Consider the following 23,503-nt stretch of genomic DNA (forward strand, 5'->3'; position numbering starts at 1 on the left):
TATTTCCACTATTAATGATTGATGCCATTTATTGTTTTTTTTTTTTACTAATTATTTGTATACTCTGCTATCCTCGAAAATTAGGCAATATGGAATCACAGCCTGTAAACTAATCTTGTTTTCTCTACAAAAAAAAATATGATTCTGTATTGAGTTACTGGAGTTAATGAGTTCCCCAGTTTGATCACCATAGCGCATGTATCGAAAACCCCAGAGCAAGATGTATAAAAGGAGAATCAATGTCCCCCTACTGTAAATATGAAACCAGGCTGAACAAACTGGAGGACACCTTTTTGCTCATTATCGGCTCAGGTGATTGTGGTGGGTAATTACTAAGCATTCTTTCTCTTTTGAGAGGGTAATATTTCTCAGGTTACCTTTCTTACACAGCAAAATTACAAGAAGCTGGTGTTATGAAGGAGATGGATTTCACCTTGGAGAAAGTTTAATAAATTGTGAAACTAGTTTTTTCAAAAGTGCACGGACATAATTTCTCTGACACAGTTTACTTAGCCAATTTCCATGCCGTGATACAAATGGATAGTAATTGGCAGATATTGTTTGTTGGACATTAGACTTCACCTCATGTGGTGCCAACTATTTTATTTGCATGCTCAGTACTCGACCTAAAAAGCCAGCCTCCCTTTGGTAAATGGACTGCATTTATATAGCGCTTTTATCCAAAGCGCTTTACAATTGGTGCCTCTTGTTCACCAGAGCAGTTAGGGGTTAGGTGTCTTGCTCAGGGACACTTCGACACGCCCAGGGCGGGGATCGAACTGGCAATCCTCCGACTGCTATACAACCGCTCTTACCTCCTGAGCTATATCGCCCCGTACCTTTGTCTATGGAATGAAAGCATATTAAAATAAACTTCATGATAAATAATGTGACGGCAAATAATGATTTGTAGGATCCTACGTAGGTAATCATGTTAATGTAATCTTAAATGTTTTCAGAAATTAAAAAAGAAATCAACTGCATTAAATTTAATTGCGTTCAGTTGATATGTTTTTCTTTATTAACAGGGCAAGAAAAACTAAAGTAAAGCAACAAAGAGAAGAAATCAGACCCTGAAATAAGCTCCCTGAATTCCACCCTCTCTCTAAATACAACTTTTGTGCATCCCCCATTTCTTTTCATCAGTGGTTTGAATAACATGCCCCATGCCAAATACTACTATATTTTCCTGTGCTTTGTTTTTGTGGTCACTGTGTTGGGGAACTCCTTTGTCATGTTCAGTATATACATAGAGCGCAGTTTTCACACCCCAAAGTATATGACCGTGTTTAATTTGGTTGTAGCTGACTTGGGTGAAAGCACTGCTTTTATTCCAAATTTTATTGCAATGTTTTTCTTTGTCACTTTGCAGTCTCTCACTCTTACCGTTCTGGCCTTTGATAGATTGGTGGCAATATGCTTGCCACTGAGATACCATGCCATCATCACAATGCAAGCAATGGCAGTGATATTAACAGTAGTGTGGGCATATGATTCAGTCTTACTGATTTTAATGGTGTCTTTGATTACCAGGTTGTCTTTTTGTAAATCCATTGTGGTAAAAAGCCATTTCTGTGATCATGGACCCATTGTTATGTGCGCCCCTATGTCTTGGTGTATGTGGGGTGTGTGTCTCTCTCTCTCTCTCTCTCTCTCTCTCTGGCTCTCTGTAGCTCTCAGATTGCTTAATTGGTGATTGGCAGTGGGAAGAGCTACACCTGTGACAAGCAGATTGCACCTGATAGACTAGGATATATATATTACAGCCCCGTGATCCTGCTGGGTCCTCTACACAGACGGGCCTGGAGGATCACCCCATCTGTTTGCTACCTCATCATTTACCATTATACTAAATTCATTCATTGTTGTACTGAGATGTGGATACTCGCCGTTATCTTCAAGTGCATTGTGAAATTTGTCCAAATTCTGGATTAAATCATTATTGTTGAATCTCTCTTGTTAGACTCCATTTTATGTTGTGGTTTGCCTGTGGCTAGCCGTAACACCATACACAATTTGGCAATGACAATTATATCAATCATATGCTGGCAATTATTAACATAGTATTATTACTTTATGTACCCTTTATTTTGACTGTACTATCATATGTATTTATTGCTGGTGCAGTGTTTAAAATAGCTTCATGGGAAGGGAGATTTCAAGCCATTAAGACTTGTTCTGCACACCTAATGCTAGTCGCTATATATTACTTTCCAATCATGGGAGTCTACGTTGCTGCACTAACTTTAAATCTTCTGCCTAATGTCAGGATAGTGAGTACATAATTTTCAAAGGTCATAACCCCCATGATGAACCCAATAATTTATGTGCTCAGCACAGAAGAGTTTAAGGAATTCTTAAAAAAAACTTTGCAAAAGAAAAATAAATAACCACAATGGGAAAGAAAATATTAAAATAAAGGAATGAATTGATATTACACAAACTCTTATTACTGTATTACAAACCCTGCAATCTGTGATTACAAAGGTAGAGGCATGGGTTATGAATTCCTTAACCTCTGTTAAATACAGAAAAAAATATTCAGTTTCCAGTTTTTAGTCTGCTAAGTCTTGGTTCATTCGATAGAATACGTTTCAAATTTATTCAATTATTTATTTTTTAAGCTTAATGTTTAAAGTGGGATGAATTATAAAATGTTACTTACGGCAATATTGATTCACTTTGAATTTTTGATTCTATTCTTGTGAATAATGTATGAATAATGTAGTTTGATGCACATGCGATTTGCTTAATAAATTACTTATTATTTTATTGCAGTACCTATATTCAACATATGGATACGTGTTATTTTTTACATATGGGAAACATATGTTCTGAATGTATTTTAAGAATATAGTAGTCTTTTGTTTTTTAAAACTCAAGGCAAGCAATAATTAATACCACCTGTATTTAATGTTTCAGTGTCTCTTTTGAAACAGCAAATAAAGTGAAGGAAATAAATGGGAATACTACTGTATAAATGGGCTCCTAATTGGAAACAGTGCTGGTAAGAATTGAGAGAGCAAAGTAAATAACCAGTATTGTGTAAAGTTTAAGTAAAAAAGAAAATCATAAAAAAAACAAACACATGTACAACAACCTAATTAGGGGCCTACTGATTCACATCAGTCTTTAATTTGATTCGCTAAATTTTTGCCCCCTCGTTTTAGGTAATTGTTTGTAAAAAAGCACAATAAGCACAAATGTGAACATTTTTATTCTTAATGGCATACTTTCCTATTTCAGACATAAATGTGGCTTAAGAGGGTAAATTAATGTCTGGGACCAGATGCTGACCTCCCCAATCTGTCAGACCCTCATAAGAGAAATCTGTGCCAACAGCAACCTAGGGAGATATTCTGCAGCATCCTAAATTCTATATAATATTGACTTTACAAATATCAAATAGGATTTCTCCCATCCTAGCGTACTTCAGATGGTTTGTAGCGTATACACATGTGTATTACAAACTGTCAAAGGACAAGAGGAACAAGTTTTGCATGGTTTATTGATTTTACAAAAAGCCTTTGATTCTATTAGGCAAAACTTTATCAAAAAGTAATTCAGAATGGAATTGGCGCTCAGGTGTTATGATTTCATCAAATACGTATATGTATATGCACAATAAACGTTCAGTTCAATTAAATAATCAAAGGTCATATTATTTTACTCAAGGTCATGACATGAAGCAAGGGTGCTGTCTCAGTCCAATATTGTCCAATCTATATCAGTACATCACTGAACTGGCAGAACAGCTGGCTGAATATTCAGCTGCCCTTGGCATCACACTCTTTGATGCAGAGGTCAAACTGGGCAATAGAGCCTAATTTTAAGAAACGTAAAATAATGATTTTGCAAAAAAGGTCAAGACATCACAGGGAAACAAATTCCAGTTCAGTTTAAATACACAGTAAAATGTCCAGTGTTAATTTACACTCTAACAGATAACATTTGGTCCCACTCTGGAGTAGAATTCACGTAGAGTTGAATTAACACTGGACATTTTACTGTGCAAAAACCAAACACAGCACACCCAAACTGACACTTTTTAAAAAACTGACTATATCTCCATCAGGGAGGTTTGATTTTTTGATCAACAGTAGGAGTTGACAATACTTATTTATGTATATTATTCACTTCATTCAGAGGGCTACAGAGAGAGATGGAGTCCTTTACTTTGCTAAAGAGTATAATGGCAGTGCATCATCTCAGATTTTACCTGTAATCCCATTGTTCCGATCCAGTTCCAGAATCACTTACTCTGATATCCTGAAATTACTTGTTAATTGACTTACGGAAATTGGGGATCTGATTTCGGTCCCTAAGCTTGTCGATTTTACCAACAACCAAAGAAATTGTCCTGACAGAGTAAATGTAGTTAATGAGTTCCCCAGGTTCATTTCCATGGCAATCACACAGAGCAAGATGTACAAAAGGAGAGTGAATGCTCCTCTACTGTAAACATGAAACCAGGCTGGACAAACTGGAGAAAACGTTTTTTAACCTTATTCTCTGCTAAGGTGATTGTGGTGAGTAAGGACTAAGGATTCTTCCCCTTTTGAAGTCATATTATTTGTCAGATTACCATTTTTCATAATTGGATCATTTGTTTCAGAGCTTAGATCTGAAAATGTATACCCTTACTCACCTTTAACTTTGGAGATGTTTACCAACTATTTATTTCTTATTTTTATTATTATTATTTTAAATTAGTATTTACATGGTTAGAGTCAAATCAAATGTCCTAGCACCTATGTCCTAGCACTTACCTCTGTGCATCATATATAGTATAGCATAATTCATGATGTGTTCTGGCGGGGCTGTCTTCAACTAAAGAAAACTGCGTGTAACTGGCATTTAAAAAAAATTAAAGAACACCTTTATGCCGTATGCTTTTAAAAGCCCATTCTTCAAAGCCAGAAACATAGCAACAACATTGCAATAAAAAAAAAGACAAAATTTTGTTTGTTCAGAAAACGTTAAATAAATGAACATCAATACAGGTATAAACAAGTAAAGAAAAACACAGATAAATGGGGAGGCAGTGAATTGTTTTTAGACCTGCTAAAAGTAGTAACTGCGCGAATCCGATCATATTGCAGAGTGCGCCTGACAATTACTGTACTTCTACTCAGAACAGTGGGTTGCCTTAGGTCGTGGGCGAACGTCAGAGTCGGACAGGCCTGGTTCAACTAAACAATCGACTGACCGCCTGAAGGGAGTAAGTGGAATCACATTCATATTTTGTTGTATATGTTACATAATTGCAGATCCTATTTAGGAAAAATCAAGGGCCACCTAGATGTCGCATGCATGCAAAATGATTCCAAATCTTATGAAAACCATGACATTTAATTTCTTTGCACTGATTGTTACATTTGATTCTTGGTAAGCTGCTGAAATAATAATAAACCATGATTATGGAGAGGTTATGTGTAACATGTAAAAAAGTTGACTGTGCCGCCAAAGCTGTTAGAAATATAGACAATGCAATTTTACAGTGCCTGAAAGTGCACACTGGCAAGTACAGACTGTGTGTAACCATTATATACATCAGAATTACATGTAGTTGGTTTTACGGTGATCGTTTTTACTGACATGTTTTGTTGGCTATCTTATTTGCATGCTTGGTACCAAGCTCAGTATTCGAATGAAAACGCCGGCCTCCCATTGTTCATGGCAAGAAAAGAGATTTTAAAAACTGCTTGATAATAAATGTGACGGTTAAAACAATTATAGGACATGATGTAGTTTTGTTCACGTAATCTTAAATCTGTTTTCAGAATTTGAAAATAAATCACCAGCATTGACTGTAATTGAGTTATTCAGTCTATTTGTTATCTTTTTTAATTACAGAATAAAGAAAAGCAAAAGTAAAGCAACAAATAGAAGAATTAAACACATCTGCTATGAACTCCCTGAATTCCACCCTCCCTCTAAATACAACTTTTGTGAGCCCCCCGTTTTTTTTTCCTTAATGGTTTGAATAACATGCGCCATGCCAAATACTACTATGTTTTCCTGTCCTTTATTTTTGTGGTCTCTGTTTTGGGAAACTCCTTTGTCATGTTTATTATTTACACAGAGCACAGTTTTCACACCCCAAAGTATATGGCTGTTTTCAATTTGGCTGTAGCTGACTTGGGTGAAAGTACTGCTCTAATTCCAAATGTAATTGCAATGTTTCTTTTTGATTCACAATACATCTCCTTTGACGCTTGCTTGGCAAACATGTTTTTTGTGTTTTTCTTTTCCTGTTTGCAGTCTCTCAGTCTTACCCTTATGACCTATGATAGATTGGTGGCGATATGCTTGCCACTGAGATACCATGCCATCATCACAATGCAAGCGATGGCTGTGATATTAACAGTGGTGTGGGCATATGATTCAGTCTTACTGATTTTAATGGTTTCTTTGATTACCAGGTTGTCCTTTTGTAAATCCATTGTGGTAAAAAGCTACTTTTGTCAACATGAGTCCATATATAGTTTGGCATGCAATGACAATTTTATCAATCATGTGATATCAAGACTTAATGTGACATTATTTGTTTATATACCCTTTATTTTGATTGTACTGTCTTATATTTTTATTGCTGGTGCACTGTCTAAAATAACTTCATGGGAAGGGCGATTTAAAGCCATTAAGACTTGTTCTGCACACCTAATGCTGGTGTCTTTACATTACCTTCCAGTAATAGGCACGCACATTACGTTACTAACTTCAACCCTTAAATCTGAAGCGAGTATAATGAATTTGCCAATTGTAAAGGCCGTTACCCCCATGATGAACCCAATCATTTACGTGCTGAACACAGAAGAGGTTAGGGTATTCTCTAAAAAACTTCTAAAAAACAAAAAACAAAAAAAAAAAACAAGAACAAAACTGCAACAGAAATAAAAAAAAACTTTAAAAAATGGAACAAATTCATATTACAAGACTTTTGCTTTTAACTGTATCACAAACTGCAGTCTGTGAAACCAGAGGTGGAGGCAGCAGTTACAATTAGCCTTAGCCTCTATGGAAATGGTTGCAAATGTTAAGAAATTCTCAAAAAATAATTTTCAAAACCAAGAATCAACAGTTTTTAGTCTGCTAAGTCGGTTAATTTGTTTTGTGGAACCTTACGTTTTAAGTTAATTCAATTATTATTCGTTTTTACTGCTTAATGTTAAAAGCGTGATGAATTATAAATGTTGCGTCTATTGATGATTCACAAATGATTCCCCTTTGAATTTCTGCATTCTGTTCTTGTGTTGCTTGTTCAACATTCAATTTGCTTAAATAATTTTATGTAGCATCACTAAAATGTTAACTGCCAACGGTCAGAACCTTTACAGTACTAGTCTTCAATGGAGACATTTTAGTTTTTACGTATGGGTAAAGTACTTTCTCTTAAAATATTTTAGAAACTTGAGGCAATCAATGGTAAATTCCATGTTCATTTAATGTTTCAGTTCAAAACAGAGTCTGTCTTGCAACAACAAAGATAATGGTCAAATATTGTTTGTTTCCTGTCATGAGTTTCCACCCACTTGTAATACATGTCTTATTTGTTAAGAGTTTCTAAGAAATAACCAAGTGATAAAAATTCAATTTCTCTGACCAAGCCTATTATTGAAATGCACCCCAACTCAATGATTCTCAACCACAATACTAGTGATGCCTACGTGTGCTGGCTTTTATTCCAACCACTGTTGCAATCTCTGAAGTTATTTATTATTAGGTGCTTTTCATGTTTAGAAGGATCATTTGCCCGATTATACCCAATTTAACAGTCAAGGTCCAATTTTCAAATACTAGTGCTAACTCAAGACCCAGGCAAATTAGGGTGTGTCAAATTAAATTGAGGTAATTTTGAAACAACAGGCTTGAGCACAACTCACAGGATTCACATTTGCTGGATTGATGCTCTCTTGCTTGATTGCTTGTGTCTGACATGTATTTCCTGTTTGTGGTGGTAAGAGTGAGAGGAAGGAGTCTGGTAGTGTTAGGAAAAGTTTGTAACAGGATTGAATTGTGCTTTCAATAGTGTGTTTCATATTAGTTAGAGTTCTTTTATTTATTTATTTTTAAACCATATTATAAGTGTTATAAGGTAAGATGGTTTTGCTCCTAAGGTGAACATCTGGGTTGACATTACGGGACGGGGTAATTTTACACGTTTTTCCTCCATTAAGCACTTGGCTAGCAAAATAACTGATTAGATCATTTGGCCACCTTCTTCCTGAACAGAGCTTTTTTGTGGTTTTTCAACCACTCAGGAGCAAATTATAATTGTAGTTAGGTGGTTTGCCCTTATGGTTATGTGCTAACATTGGCTGTAGTCAGGGGTGCTGTAAAGGGGGGGGGGGGGGGAGTGGGGGTAGGATGATTCCAAAAGCCCTGACTGACAGGGACCCACAGAAAATATTAGAACATAGGATTTTCTGGGGTGGAGGGGGCCCAATGTGAGCTTGTTTCATGGGGCCCAGAATCCCTGGTGGTGCCTCTGGCTGTAGTTTAGTGGGATAACTGATGAGCCACCGGGCACCCAGATGGCCACATCCTCCTGGAAAAGGGAGTGAGTGATAGTGGAGGACTCAGTTATTAGGGGGGGTAGACAGCATAGTCTGTCTGCATGAAAAGAAATCCTGTACAGTGTGTTGCCTTCCTGGTTCCCAGGTAGGCGATCTCCTGGAGTTGCCGACAAGCTCCTGGCCAGAGTGGGGAGGGATCCACTAGTCATGGTTCACGTAGGAACCAATGGCATAGGTAAGGGCAGGTTTGAGGATCTGCACGACAAATTTGTGGAGCTAGCAAAAACGATTAGGAGCAGAACCTCAAACCTAGTGTGATAATGTGAATAATGTGAGACTATTATTATGGGTGACTTCAATTAACTGGCTATGTAATCCAAGAAGATTTAAATAAAATCCAGGGGGGGGAAACCTGGCAAATGAAATTCAGTGCAGCCAAATATAGTTCTGCATGTGGGGGGGGGGCAACATTAGGCAGGATTACTTTATGGGAGGAACACAACTGGAATGTGCTCAATTTGAAAAAGACCTGGGAGCAATGTTTGATCAAAGCCTTTCAAGTTTAAGGCACAGTGTGCTGTAGCAATAAAAAAAGGCAAACAGGATGCCACAATATAGCCAAACGTATTGAGTATAAATCCAAGGAAGTTATACTTATTTCATGCAATACATTTGTTAAACCACACTTGGAGTATTGTATGCAGTTGTGGGGACCATACTACAAGAAAGATATAGAGACTCTGGAAAAGGTACCTAAGAAGAGCAACAAAACTGATTCCTAACAAAGAGTACGTAAACCTTTGACCCAGTGAAAATCTGATATAGTACATAAAAGCTGAAATAAATCTGTCTCTTACCTATTATTTTGAAATGACCTCTTATGGAAATAAAGTACAGACCCTAATAGACTTAATACATAAAATGTATGGTAACATGAAAAGTGCAAAATTGAGTTTGAATGTCTTTAGCCTGGGTGAATGTAAACTTTTGGCCTCAACTGTATAGGTGGTCACTGCATGACAGAGGAGGTAGAAACAGAAATGCACTTTTTCCTCCATTGTGAGAATTTTGCCTGCCTGTGGGAAACATTCCAAGATCACATCATAAATATATTGCCTGAATTTGCTACCTAAACCCTGAAAAAACATTTAAAAACAAACTCTCGACGCATTTCAGCATCAAGCTTTTTTTTTTGTTTGACTCCCTGACGAAAGCTTGATGCTGAAATTTTATTTATTTATTTATTTTTTATTTTTATTTAACCTTTATTTACCCAGGGTAGGTTCGCTGAGCACGGGTGCTCTTTTGCAGAAACGACCTGGGGTTTATTTGACCAGAGGGAAGACTGCCCCCTGCTGACCCACCAACACCACTTCCAGCAGAAACTCAGTATTCCCTGGTGGTCTCCAACCCAAGTACTAACCAAATCCACACTTGCTTAGCTTCAGCCAGTCGGCAGGAGCAGAGTGCGTGGTGGTATGGCTGCTGGCAAATGCGTCACAGTTTGTTTTTAAAGGTTTAATATGACCAAGCCATGAAAATAAAGGCATTTTAATTGCTAAAAATAGTGCCTTGGAGTTTTCTTTGATTTTGATGTCTATACGTATCCAATCCAAAGAGCACCTCAAGCAAACTCAATTTGAGTCCAGGAAGCGCTCCTACCCAAACATTTTTTGAGTATTTATACAGTATGTGTTTAGACCAATAGTATGTCTTTGTGTTTACGCCTGCTCTGTTTTATCCCTCAAGAGCATTACAGAAAGCCATTATTTAATTGAAAGCTCAATATTAAATTAATAGCTCAGTAGGACACTAATGCCCAGGGAGCAAGCTGAGTTCTGAAACCACTGGTGAATCAGCTGAAACAATTTAACATTTTGATCCTGTTTGGGTGCAAAGCTTTGTTGTACATGATTTGTCACAGGTCAGGTCACTAAAGCTGCAAATCTGTGAGTGACTGTTCTAGTGATAGGGAATTAGCTACAAACCAGTTTTCCTGGCGTTCCTCATCTCTGCAACGGAAAAACAAAAGGCCTTAAGATCTTTGGAGTCTACATACTTGTAGCAATCCTAATATGTGCGTGTATACAGCAGCAAAGGGGCGTCCAGCTCCATATTAATGCCCATGGTTTTGGAATGAGATGTTCAACAGTACATATGGGCATGATGTTCAGGTGTCCACCTACTTTTGGAAATGTAGTGTGTGTATATATATATATATATATATATATATATATATATATATATATCTACACACACACACACACACACACACTCTTTCAAACACTCCCCTCCGACAGGAGGCTGCGGTCCATCAGGAACAAAACCTCACGACACAACAGTTTTTTCCCCGACTGCAGCTGGCCTCATCAACAAGGCCCGGGACCCCCACTGACACTGTCTGTTATCCTGACCCCCACGGACACCAAACAGACAGCACCTGTACTTATAACACTTTATCCCCTTGCACTATTGTTTATTGTTTACTGTTTACCGTTTGCACTATGTTTATGTTATGTTTTTATTGCACTATGTTTATTTTATTTATCTTATTTTATGTTCACTGTTATGCACCACCTGACCAAAACAAATTCCTCCTATGTGTAAACCTACTTGGCAATAAAACCTGATTCTGATTCTGATTCTGATTCTGATATATACACACTGTATTTACATCAATATGGGGTGATCCGTGTATGAATTACATCCCTCTTTATACATAGTGTCCCCCATTTTAGGGGAGAAAAAGTAATTGGACAAAGCAAAACATAATCAAACATACATAATCTGCTATAAAGTCATCATATTCAGTATATGCACAAATATCTCTCAACTAAAGTCTTGTAAATTGTATTTTAAATGAATGTGCAGTGAATACGTTTGCACAAATACTTTTTGTATGAAAAACCAAAAAATATGTTTCTAATTTCCACATGTATTTTTTACAATAAGACATGCTCAAATGTACTATTGGCCTATGAAGTGTTGAATCTGCATTTGCGGATCAAAAGACACGCGTACGTTCAGTGACATAAGTTTGAGAGTTTCCTTTTTTATTTTTTTTATTTTGAGACTTTCCTCTCGCAGTCTGTGCGCTCCAATCCACACAAAAATATACAAAAATATACTGTACAAAAATATACACTAGAGGTCTGCACGGGCTTGAAATTTAAGACCAAACCCAGCTCATATCCGGGACCTTGAGACCTGACCTGACCAAGCCCGACTGGTACTGCTAAATTTGAAAACCGAACCCAATGCGAAACCGAAATCGCTTAGAGAGGTTGTACAAACCTATCCAGACATATGTTTGCCCCATTAATGTACTGTATGCTTCTGGGTCAAATAAAGTTTAGCCAGATAAGTACAATTGTAACAATGTAAAATGATAAAAATCGTATTTGTTGATCACAATCTTCAAAACAATAAGCACGAAACCATCCAGACCCATGGCGCACCTGTACAAAGTGTCATGAGTAAAACTTGGCTAACTATATAGCTAGCTAGCTATGGCATGTCCTCAGCTCTGTAACGTTATTTGTTCTCCTCCGTGTGTCCATACATCTGTATCAGTGGTACGCGCTAACTAGGTTAACTAAAGTAGGTGAAACGCTAACATGTTAGGGTTAGCTAAAGTAACGATAGGCGAAAAAGCTGTGCTTGAAAATCTTGTGCCGTTCGAAGCGGTGATTTTGGGAGATGCACCTGCGCATGCGTCCTACTAAACAAAGCACCACCTGCACATGTGTCCTACCAAACGTCCTTCTCAGGTCGTCCATGAGTGACTGACCACAATTTGTCATGCATAGCTCACGGTGGCAGGCAGTCCTGCGCGCCGTGGGAAAAATATAACAATATTAATAATAATGCTAATAATAATCATCATAATCATAATAATAATGAATTTTACTTATGATATGCTTCTCATACACCCAAAACAATGGATGCAGACAATTTTTCAAACATAATGTTGTCATTTAAAAAATGTTTTTGGCGTAACACAGCTGAATTGCTTATTATTTCCACTATTAATGATTGATCCCATTTATTGTTATTTTTGTTTTTACTAATTATTTGTATACTCTGCTATCCTCAAATTAAATTGTACTTGTTCACGAAATTAGGCAATATGGAATCACAGTCTGGTAACTAATCTTGTTTTCTCTACAAAAAAAAAAGATTCTGTATTGACAGAGTTACTGGAGTTAATGAGTTCCCCAGGTTGATCACCATGGCGCATGTACCGAAAACCCCAGAGCAAGATGTATAAAAGGAGAATCAATGTCCCCCTACTGTAAATATGAAACCAGGCTGAACAAATTGGAGGACACCTTTTTGCTCATTATCGGCTCAGGTGATTGTGGTGGGTAATTACTAAGCATTCTTCCTCTTTTGAGATGGTAATATTTCTCAGGTTACCTTTTTTACACAGCAAAATTACAAGAAGCTGGTGTTATGAAGGAGATGGATTTCACCTTGGAGAAAGTTTAATAAATTGTGAAACTAGTTTTTCAAAAGTGCACGGACATAATTTCTCTGACACAGTTTACTTAGCCAATTTCCATGCCGTGATACAAATGGATAGTAATTGGCAGATATTGTTTGTTGGACATTAGACTTCACCTCATGCGGTGCTGACTATTTTATTTGCATGCTCAGTACTCGACCTGAAAAGCCAGTCTCCCTTTGGTAAATGGACTGCATTTATATAGCGCTTTTATTCAAAGCGCTTTACAATTGGTGCCTCTCGTTCACCAGAGCAGTTAGGGGTTAGGTGTCTTGCTCAGGGACACTTCGACACGCCCAGGGCGGGGATCGAACCGGCAACCCTCCGACTGCTATACAACCGCTCTTACCTCCTGACCTATGTCGCCCCGTACCTTTGTCTATGGAAAGATAGCTTATTTAAATAAACTTCATGATAAATAATGTGATGGCAAATAATGATTTGTAGGATCCTACGTAGGTAATCATGTTCATGTAATCTTAAATGTTTTCAGAAATTAAAAAAGAAATCAACTGCATTAAATTGAATTGCGTTATTCAGTTGGTATGTTTTTCTTCACTTACAGGGCAAGAAAAACTAAAGTAAAGCAACAAAGAGAAGAAATCAGACCCTGAAATGAGCTCCCTGAATTCCACCCTCTCTCTAAATACAACTTTTGTGCGTCCCCCATTCTTTTTCATCACTGGTTTTCATAACATGCCCCATGCCAAATACTACTATATTTTCCTGTGCTCTGTTTTTGTGGTCTCTCTGTTGGGAAACTCCTTTGTCATGTTTATTATATACACAGAGCGCAGTTTTCACACCCAAAAGTATTTGGCCATTTTTAATTTGGTCGTAGCTGACTTAGGCGAAAGCACTGCTCTCATTCCAAATGTAATTGCATTGTTTCTTTTTGATTCACAATACATCTCCTTTGACGCTTGCTTGGCCAACATGTTTTTTGTGTTTTTATTTGCCAGTTTACAGTCTCTCACTCTTACCGTTCTAGCCTATGATAGATTGGTGGCAATATGCTCGCCACTGAGATACCATGCCATCATCACAATGCAAGCAATGGCTGTGATGTTAACAGTGGTGTGGGCATATGATTCAGTTTTAATTATTTTAATGGTGGCTTTGATTACCAGATTGTCTTTTTGTAAATCCATTGTGGTAAAAAGCTACTTTTGTCGACATGAGTCCATATATAGTTTGGCATGCAATGACAATTTTATCAATCATGTAATATCAAGATTTAATGTGACATTATTTGTTTATATACCCTTTCTTTTGATTGTACTGTCTTATTTTTTTATTGCTGGTGCACTGTCTAAAATAGCTTCATGGGAAGGGCGATTTAAAGCCATTAAGACTTGTTCTGCACACCTAATGCTGGTGTCTTTACATTACCTTCCAGTAATAGGCACGCACATTACGTTACTAACTTCAACCCTTAAATCTGATGTGAGTATAATGATTTTGTCAATTGTAAAGGCCGTTACCCCCATGATGAACCCAATCATTTACGTGTTGAACACAGAAGAGGTAAGGGTATTCTCTAAAAAACTTCTAAATAAAAAAAACAAAAACAAAACTGCAACAGAAATAAAAAAAAACTAAAAAATGGAACAAATTCATATTACAAGACTTTTGCTTTTAACTGTATCACAAACTGCAGTCTGTGAAACCAGAGGTGGAGGCAGCAGTTACAATTCCTTAGCCTCTATGGAAATGGTTGCAAATGTTAAGAAATTCTCAAAATATAATTTTCAAAACCAAGAATTGTCAGTTTTTAGTCTGCTAAGGGACATTAGGCAGGATTACTTTATGGGAGGAACACAAATGGAATGTGCTCAATTTGAAAAAGACCTGGGAGCAATGTTTGATCAAAGCCTTTCAAGTTTTAGGCACAGCGTGCTGTAGCAATAAAAAAAAGGCAAACAGGATGCCACAATATAGCCAAAAGTATTGAGTATAAATCCAAGGAAGTTATACTTATTTCATGCAATACATTTGCTAGACCACACTTGGAGTATTGTATGCAGTTGTGGGGACCATACTACAAGAAAGATATAGAGACTCTGGAAAAGGTTCCTAAGAAGAGCAACAAAACTGATTCCTAACAAAGTGTACGTAAACTTTTGACCCAGTGAAAATCTGATATAGTACATGAAAGCTGAAATAAATCTGTCTCTTACCTATTATTTTGAAATGACCTCTTATGGAAATAAAGTACATACCCTAATAGACTTAATACATGAAATGTATGGTAACATGAAAAGTGCAGAGTTGTGAAAAATTGAGTTTGAATGTCTTTAGCCTGGGTGAATGTAAACTTTTGGTCTCAACTGTATAGGTGGTCACTGCATGACAGAGGAGGTAGAAACAGAAATGCACTTTTTCCTCCATTGTGAGAATTTTGCCTGCCTGTGGGAAACATTCCAAGATCACATCATAAATATATTGCCTGAATTTGCTACCTAAACCCTGAAAAAACATTTAAAAACAAACTCTCTACACATTTCAGCATCAAGCTTTTTTTTTTTTTTTTTGTTTGACTCCCTGATGAAAGCTTGATGCTGAAATTTTATTTATTTATTTATTTTTTATTTTTATTTAACCTTTATTTACACAGGGTAGGTTCGCTGAGCACGGATGCTCTTTTGCAGAAACGCCCTGGGGTTTATTTGACCAGATTGCCCTCTGCTGGCCCACCAACACCACTTCCAGCAGAAACTCAGTATTCCCTGGTGGTCTCCAATCCAAGTACTAACCAAATCCACACTTGCTTAGCTTCAGCCAGTCGGCAGGAGCAGAGTGCGTGGTGGTATGGCTGCTGGCAAATGCGTCGGAGTTTGTTTTTAAAGGTTTAATATGACCAAGCCATGAAAATAAAGGCATTTTAATTATTAAAAAGAGAGTGCCTTGGAGTTTTCTTTGATTTTGATGTCTATACATATCCCATCCAAAGAGCACCTCAAACAAACTCAATTTGAGTCCAGGAAGCGCTCCTACCCAAACATTTTTTGAGTATTTATACAGTATGTGTTTAGACCTATAGTATGTCTGTGTGTTTACGCCTTCTCTGTTTTATCCCTCAAGAGCATTACAGAAAGCCATTATTTAATTGAAACCTCAATATTAAATTAATAGCTCAGTAGGACACTAATGCCCAGGGAGCAAGCTGAGTTCTGAAACCACTGGTGAATAATTATTATTTGCTGGAGGGATTTGTATGTTGAAACAGAGGCCAAACTAACGAACAATAAAGTGTTTCAGGAGGAGCCAGCAGTTTTTAAAGCTGTAAATGTAATAATAATGTTTGCAGTATACACTATGTTTAAGTGGACTGATCCTTATTTTATTATTACCTTATTCAGAATTTCAGCCAGTTGGTTCTAAGACAAAAGGCTGCAGGAATTAAGCCTGCCGAAACCTTTTGGAGACTTCAGTTAAAAATGCTTTTTATTATAAATATAAAATGAAAGTGTTTTTTCCCTCTTCACAAACACAGCTGGGCATGTTTCTAAACTAACTTTTCATTTACATGTTTATAAATCCAGGCCACACTGTCAAAGGCTGTCCTGATTTCAGTGTGACACATCCAGGTGTACAATACATATCCCAATTTCTGTCCATGTGACCATAGGTACCTTATGTTAAATCTGCTTCCACACTGCAGTCTGTTTATCTGAGGGTCAGCTGAAACAATTTAACATTTTGATCCTGTTTGGGTGCAAAGCTTTGTTGTACATGATTGGTCACAGGTCAGGTCACTAAAGCTGCAAATCTGTGAATGACTGTTCTAGTGATAGGGAATTAGCTATAAACCAGTTTTCCTGGCGTTCCTCATCTCTGCAACGGAAAAACAAAAGGCCTTAAGATCTTTGGAGTCTACATACTTGTAAGTTTTTGTGTTTGTGTACACAGACTGTACGATTGCCTCCTAATTACATGTTTACAGTAACTATTACAAGCCTTGACAGCATAGTTCTCATAGGTGTAATTACTTGAGAAGGATGTCCCCTTGGACCAAGCCAAGCCTTCATTAGCAGCTCTCAATTAAGAGCTTCACACCTGAGCTGGAGAATTGTGTCTGACAGATGAGTGGATCATGATGGCTGGGGGTCTCTCTGGGCAGCAGTAAAATTATGATGTCATTGCAGAGGGAGAAAGGACATGCTCAAATGTTGAATCTGCATTTGCGGATCAAAAGACACACGTGCGTTCAGTGACATAAGTTTGAGAGTTTCCTTTTTTATTTTTTTTATTTTGAGACTTTCCTCTCGCAGTCTGTGCGCTCCAATCCACACAAAAATATACTTATCCACACTAGAGGTCTGCACGGGCTTGAAATTTAAGACCGAACCCGGCTCATATCCGGGACCTTGAGACCTGACCCGACCAAGCCCGACTGGTACTGCCAAATTTGAAAACCAAACCCAACGCAAAACCGAAACCGCTTAGAGACGTGGTTTTACAATGCTTTGTTCAGCTGCTATGGACTTGAGTTATAGCAATAATTATCATACTGCAATTGGTAATATTTGATTTCCATATGGAATTGTAAACAGTGTCTACACAGCTTACCAAGGCATGGTGGCCCATGGTTAGCAGTGTAGCACTGTACACATCCTGTTTTTGTCAGCTGGCTTACCAGACCCGTTTACTTTAGGCTACATTTCTCATTGGTGCCTTCGTTGCCCGCAAAGTTTCTGCTATTTTCTTTGACGGTATCTTTAAGTTCAGTGGACTCAGTCTTCTTGCTATCATAGGTCAAAACAGCATTGAAATCACTACACTGCATGAGACCAGTGAGCTTTTCATCTGTTGTCACGAGGTCACAAGGTCAAATTATTTTGACAACGAAGCCATTCCTGACTTATTGGAATTTTAACAAGTTGACGTTCTCACAATCCACTGCGAAGTTAAACATGGTCTAGAGTGCGCTTGTGCAAAACAAGTTAAAATAAGTTTATTTATTCAAATAAAAATGCATTTACAACATAAAATAATAATTCATTTTCACTTAATATAAAACAAACCCAAAACCAAACCGAACTTTTTCCTGCCAATTACATCATCACAAATTCTCTAAGCCCACAAAGAATATGTCTCCCCATTGGACATTTAGCTACATCAGCCAATAAAAACATTGGATACACACACAAAATGAACATATATAGAAGTGTACAAGGTTTTAAAAAAAAAAAAACAAACAAAAAAAAAAACCTTGCAGCCATCGGAGCTAATTTACTAGTAGCTCACTGGTAGCGTATTTGCATGTAAGACCGTTGGACGAGTGAGAAGTGTAGATGCAAATCCCCCCCTCGGACTCAGGCAACCCTCTAACTTATTACACTGGCTTGCTGGCTAACTGATAATTGCCTTAAAAATGAAAACTATTGCTTTTGCAACTGTATAATCTTTGCAGGAAACCCAAAGATTATGTGTGAAATGATAAATCCATTCTCTATCATTTGACATACAAACCCCACGTAATATTGTTTCATGACGTTCACATTTTGATGATACTCCTGCCTAAAACAACACTCTTCAAACCTGAAACAGTTGTCTACCTTCTTTAAAAGAATGTGCAAACAGCAACATGAAAGAACTTCTTTTTATTGCATAGGCGCATCAAATTGTTTGAATCCTTTGGCGTAAAATACTAAAACTTACACTCCAGAAAAGATATATTGATTCTTGGTTGTCAAGCTAATTTTTACAAAATGTGTATATTTGCAACTTAACATAAATACTAAGAAACATACAATCAGTCACACTACAGAAAGGGGGTGAGGGGGATAAACAAAATAAAAACAGATAAAAATTAGAAATACTTAGGCCTATTAATTAAATATCAAATTGTACAAACCTATCCAGACATATGTTTGCCCCATTAATGTACTGTATGCTTCTGGGTCAAATAAAGTTTAGCCAGATAAGTACAATTGTAACAATGTAAAATGATAAAAATCGTATTTGTTGATCACAATCTTCGAAACAATAAGCACGAAACCATCCAGACCCACGGCGCACCTGTACAAAGTGTCATGAGTAAAACTTGGCTAGCTAGCTAGCTATGGCATGTCCTCAGCTCTGTAACGTTATTTGTTCTCCTCCATGTGTCCATACATCTGTATCAGTGGTACGTGCTAACTAGGTTAACTAAAGTAGGTGAAACGCTAAAATGTTAGGGTTAGCTAAAGTAACGATAGGCGATAAAGCTGTGCTTGAAAATCTTGTGCCGTTCGAAGCGGTGATTTTGGGAGATGCACCTGCGCATGCGTCCTACTAAACGAAGCACCACCTGCGCATGTATCCTACCAAACGTCCTTCTCAGGTCGTCCATGAGTGACTGACCACAATTTGTCATGCATAGCTCACGGTGGCAGGCAGTCCTGCGCGCCGTGGGAAAAATATAACAATAATAATGCTAATAATAATCATCATAATCATAATAATAATGAATTTTACTTATGATATGCTTCTCATACACCCAAAACAATGGATGCAGACAATTTTTCAAACATAATGTTGTCATTTAAAAAATGTTTTTGGCGTAACACAGCTGAATTGCTTATTATTTCCACTATTAATGATTGATCCCATTTATTGTTTTTTTTTTTTTTACTAATTATTTGTATACTCTGCTATCCTCAAATGAAATTGTACTTGTTCACGAAATTAGGCAATATGGAATCACAGTCTGGTAACTAATCTTGTTTTCTCTACAAAAAAAAAATGATTCTGTATTGACAGAGTTACTGGAGTTAATGAGTTCCCCAGGTTGATCACCATGGCGCATGTACCGAAAACCCCAGAGCAAAATGTATAAAAGGAGAATCAATGTCCCCCTACTGTAAATATGAAACCAGGCTGAACAAATTGGAGGACACCTTTTTGCTCATTATCGGCTCAGGTGATTGTGGTGGGTAATTACTAAGCATTCTTCCTCTTTTGAGATGGTAATATTTCTCAGGTTACCTTTTTTACACAGCAAAATTACAAGAAGCTGGTGTTATGAAGGAGATGGATTTCACCTTGGAGAAAGTTTAATAAATTGTGAAACTAGTTTTTCAAAAGTGCACGGACATAATTTCTCTGACACAGTTTACTTAGCCAATTTCCATGCCGTGATACAAATGGATAGTAATTGGCAGATATTGTTTGTTGGACATTAGACTTCACCTGATGTGGTGCCAACTATTTTATTTGCATGCTCAGTACTCGACCTGAAAAGCCAGTCTCCCTTTGGTAAATGGAACCAGATACAACCGCTCTTACCTCCTGAGCTATGTCGCCCCGTACCTTTGTCTATGGAAAGAAAGCATATTAAAATAAACTTCATGATAAATAATGTGATGGCAAATAATGATTTGTAGGATCCTACGTAGGTAATCATGTTCATATAATCTTAAATGTTTTCAGAAATTAAAAAAGAAATCAACTGCATTAAATTGAATTGCGTTATTCAGTTGGTATGTTTTTCTTCACTTACAGGGCAAGAAAAATTAAAGTAAAGCAACAAAGAGAAGAAATCAGACCCTGAAATGAGCTCCCTGAATTCCACCCTCTCTCTAAATACTACTTTTGTGCGTCCCCCATTCTTTTTCATCACTGGTTTGAATAACATGCCCTATGCCAAATACTACTATGTTTTCCTGTGCTTTGTTTTTGTGGTCTCTGTGTTGGGGAACTCATTTGTCATGTTTATTATATACACAGAGCGCAGTTTTCACACCCCAAAGTATTTGGCCATTTTTAATTTGGTCGTAGCTGACTTAGGTGAAAGCACTGCTCTTATTCCAAATTTAATTGCAATGTTTCTTTTTGATTCACAATACATCTCCTTTGACGCTTGCTTGGCCAACATGTTTTTTGTGTTTTTATTTGTCACTTTGCAGTCTCTCACTCTTACCGTTCTGGCCTTTGATAGATTGGTGGCAATATGCTCGCCACTGAGATACCATGCCATCATCACAATGCAAGCAATGGCTGTGATATTAACTGCAGTGTGGGCATATGATTCAGTTTTACTGATTCTAATGGTGACTTTAATTACCAGGTTGTCTTTTTGTAAATCCATTGTGGTACAAAGCTACTTTTGTGATCATGGGTCCATATACACATTGGCATGCAATGACAATCTCGTAAATTCTATCGTGGCAAAACTTAACATGGTATTGCTCCTTTATTTACCTTTGATTTTGACTTTACTGTCATATGTGTTCATTGCTGACGTACTGTTTAAAATGGCCTCATGGGAAGGGCGACTTAAAGCCATTAAGACTTGTTCCGCACACCTAATGCTTGTGGCTGTATATTATCTTCCATTAATGGCCACCTACCTTTGTGAAATTGCTTTTACCATTAATCCTAATGCCAGGATCATTAATACATCATTTGCAAAGGCCATTACCCCCATGCTAAACCCAATCATTTATGTGCTGAACACTGAAGAGGTAAAGGAATTCTCAAAAAATATTTTCAAAAGGAAACAAAAAAAAAACACAACACAAATATTAAAGTAGGTAGAGACAGAGGTTAGGAATTCCTTAACCTCTTTTGATCACAAAAGCATGTAGGGCAGTTTAAAGAATTGTGCCACAAATCAGATAAAGAGACAATGCTCAGTTGCAAAACATCCTACTGGATCAGCATTGTGTAAACTCAGCATTGAGTTTCTCCATAATACAGTGTAATCATGTTTGTAATCATGTAATCATGCGTGTGATAGGCTTACTGCTGTAGTGCAAGCAGGATCATTTATGTACTGTTTTGTTGTGATTGTGTCTTTATTTGATGACTTGGGCTTTTCCCTTTGATCCTTCGGTATATAAGGAGAAAAATGTAAAGAAAAAATAATCAGTTTTCAGTCTGCTAATTGTTGGTTAATATATTTTATGGAACATTACGTTTCAAGTTTATAAAATTATTCTATACTTTCTATTAATTACTTTTAAAAAAGCTTAATTTTTAAAGTATGGTGAATTACAAATGTTGCTTCTGTTTTTATTCTTTGATTCTGTTCTCGTGTTGTTTAGGAATAATACACTTTGCTGCAAATTAATTTGCTTAACAAATCACTTATTAGTGATGTAACAAAATTAACTGCCAGCAGTAAGCACTTTTACAGTACAAATCTTAAACATCTGGAGACACGTTATATTTCACATGAGCGGAAGTATTTTCTCTGCGAATATTTTATTTAAAGTTGAAGTTCCAAATAAAAAGAGTATCGTTTGCAACAAAAACAGTGAAGGAAATTTAATATCAATAGGCTCCTAATTGGTAAAAGTGTGGAGACATGGCCAATAACATTCACCATTTTGTAGATAACCATTCCAAGGCAAAGAAAATGAGTCGATTGTTGCATGTTTACCTAGCAACACCCCAGTTAATTCATTCTACTGGAGCACTAATACAAAACAAAGCACATTTATATAAATAAATTACGGAAACTATGCAGACTACGCAGAAGTATAAATCAGGCTTTACTGTCTTATCAAACATTAGTTGTTCTATAGCAAATGGTCCTGGTGATAGCTAACGAGCGTGCCCACGCAATTACTATATTGTTGCAGATTTAGTTCATTGGTTGTAGCCAGCTAGCTAAATAATATCACAGACTGGTGGGTAGGCTACACTGGTGGGTTCAATACAAATTAACGGTAATTTTTTTTTCAGTCAATTAGTCAGACCGGAAATTATTGTCTGCTGGGGTTCACATTTGTACAGATAGCATAATTAGAAAACCTGGGTTAGTTGGCCTAGTGCTTTGCCTGTGTTACCTTAGTTAACGTTAGCTAGCTCTCCAAATAGTTAAATGGGATGTTGCTAGCTAAACATAAGCTTTTAGACGCAGCCACTGGTTAGCTCTGTCTTGAATTATTTTGGCTTACTGGATACGTATGCACAAGCTAATAGTTTTCTCTAGAACTACAAAGTAATAGCCAACGTTAAATCTAATTTAACGTTGGCTATTAGTTTTGAGCATCAATCAACCGCTATAACCTATTAGCCAGAGCCATCTGCTAAAGTGACCTCATATCAGCTGATCATCATCTGTGTGGCCTTTGAGGGCACTGGATTTGAACTAAATTTTTTAAATCCTTGGAAGAGAATTATTTGACGAACTGTCGCCCAGCTGGCTCTGCAAACATTGGGCTTCTAGGCGTTCGCATCTGTCCCTGAACAGCTCACATTATCTCCCAGGACCTGATTTTGCAGGAAAATAACAGCCACAAACCCCAAAAACTTTTGTAATCATAAAGTCACACATAGCTAGTTAGCTTGCTGCCAAGATAAGTTACCTCACTTACAATGTCTTGACTTTTGGCTAACGGTAGTTATGATGCCTAATCAATCGGTCAGTTTAGCTAGCTACATAGGTTAACACGGAACTAAACATTATTCACTAAACATTACACATTTAATTTATTTATTAATTTATTTTTCAAAACATCCCCTCCATGAGCCGAGAATTGTA

General features: G+C 37.1%; 1 protein-coding gene across 2 annotated transcripts; it reads left to right on the forward strand.

Moving 5' to 3' along the window:
* Positions 1-267: 267 nt before the first annotated feature.
* On the forward strand, positions 268-21,889 carry LOC118210366 (olfactory receptor 52E4-like). 2 transcript variants are annotated; one of them, XM_035386495.1, is made up of 2 exons: positions 268-321; positions 20,515-21,889. In XM_035386495.1, exon 2 carries the CDS (start codon positions 20,565-20,567, stop codon positions 21,543-21,545), a length of 981 nt encoding a protein of 326 aa, XP_035242386.1. In that variant the 5' UTR covers positions 268-321; positions 20,515-20,564; the 3' UTR covers positions 21,546-21,889. The 2 variants fall into 2 exon arrangements, with proteins under 2 accessions (XP_035242386.1, XP_035242385.1); XM_035386494.1 differs by lacking the exon at positions 268-321 and adding an exon at positions 19,889-19,942.
* Positions 21,890-23,503: the final 1,614 nt, after the last annotated feature.

Source organism: Anguilla anguilla, chromosome 12 (assembly GCF_013347855.1).
Source record: "Anguilla anguilla isolate fAngAng1 chromosome 12, fAngAng1.pri, whole genome shotgun sequence".
NCBI lineage: Eukaryota > Metazoa > Chordata > Actinopteri > Anguilliformes > Anguillidae > Anguilla > Anguilla anguilla.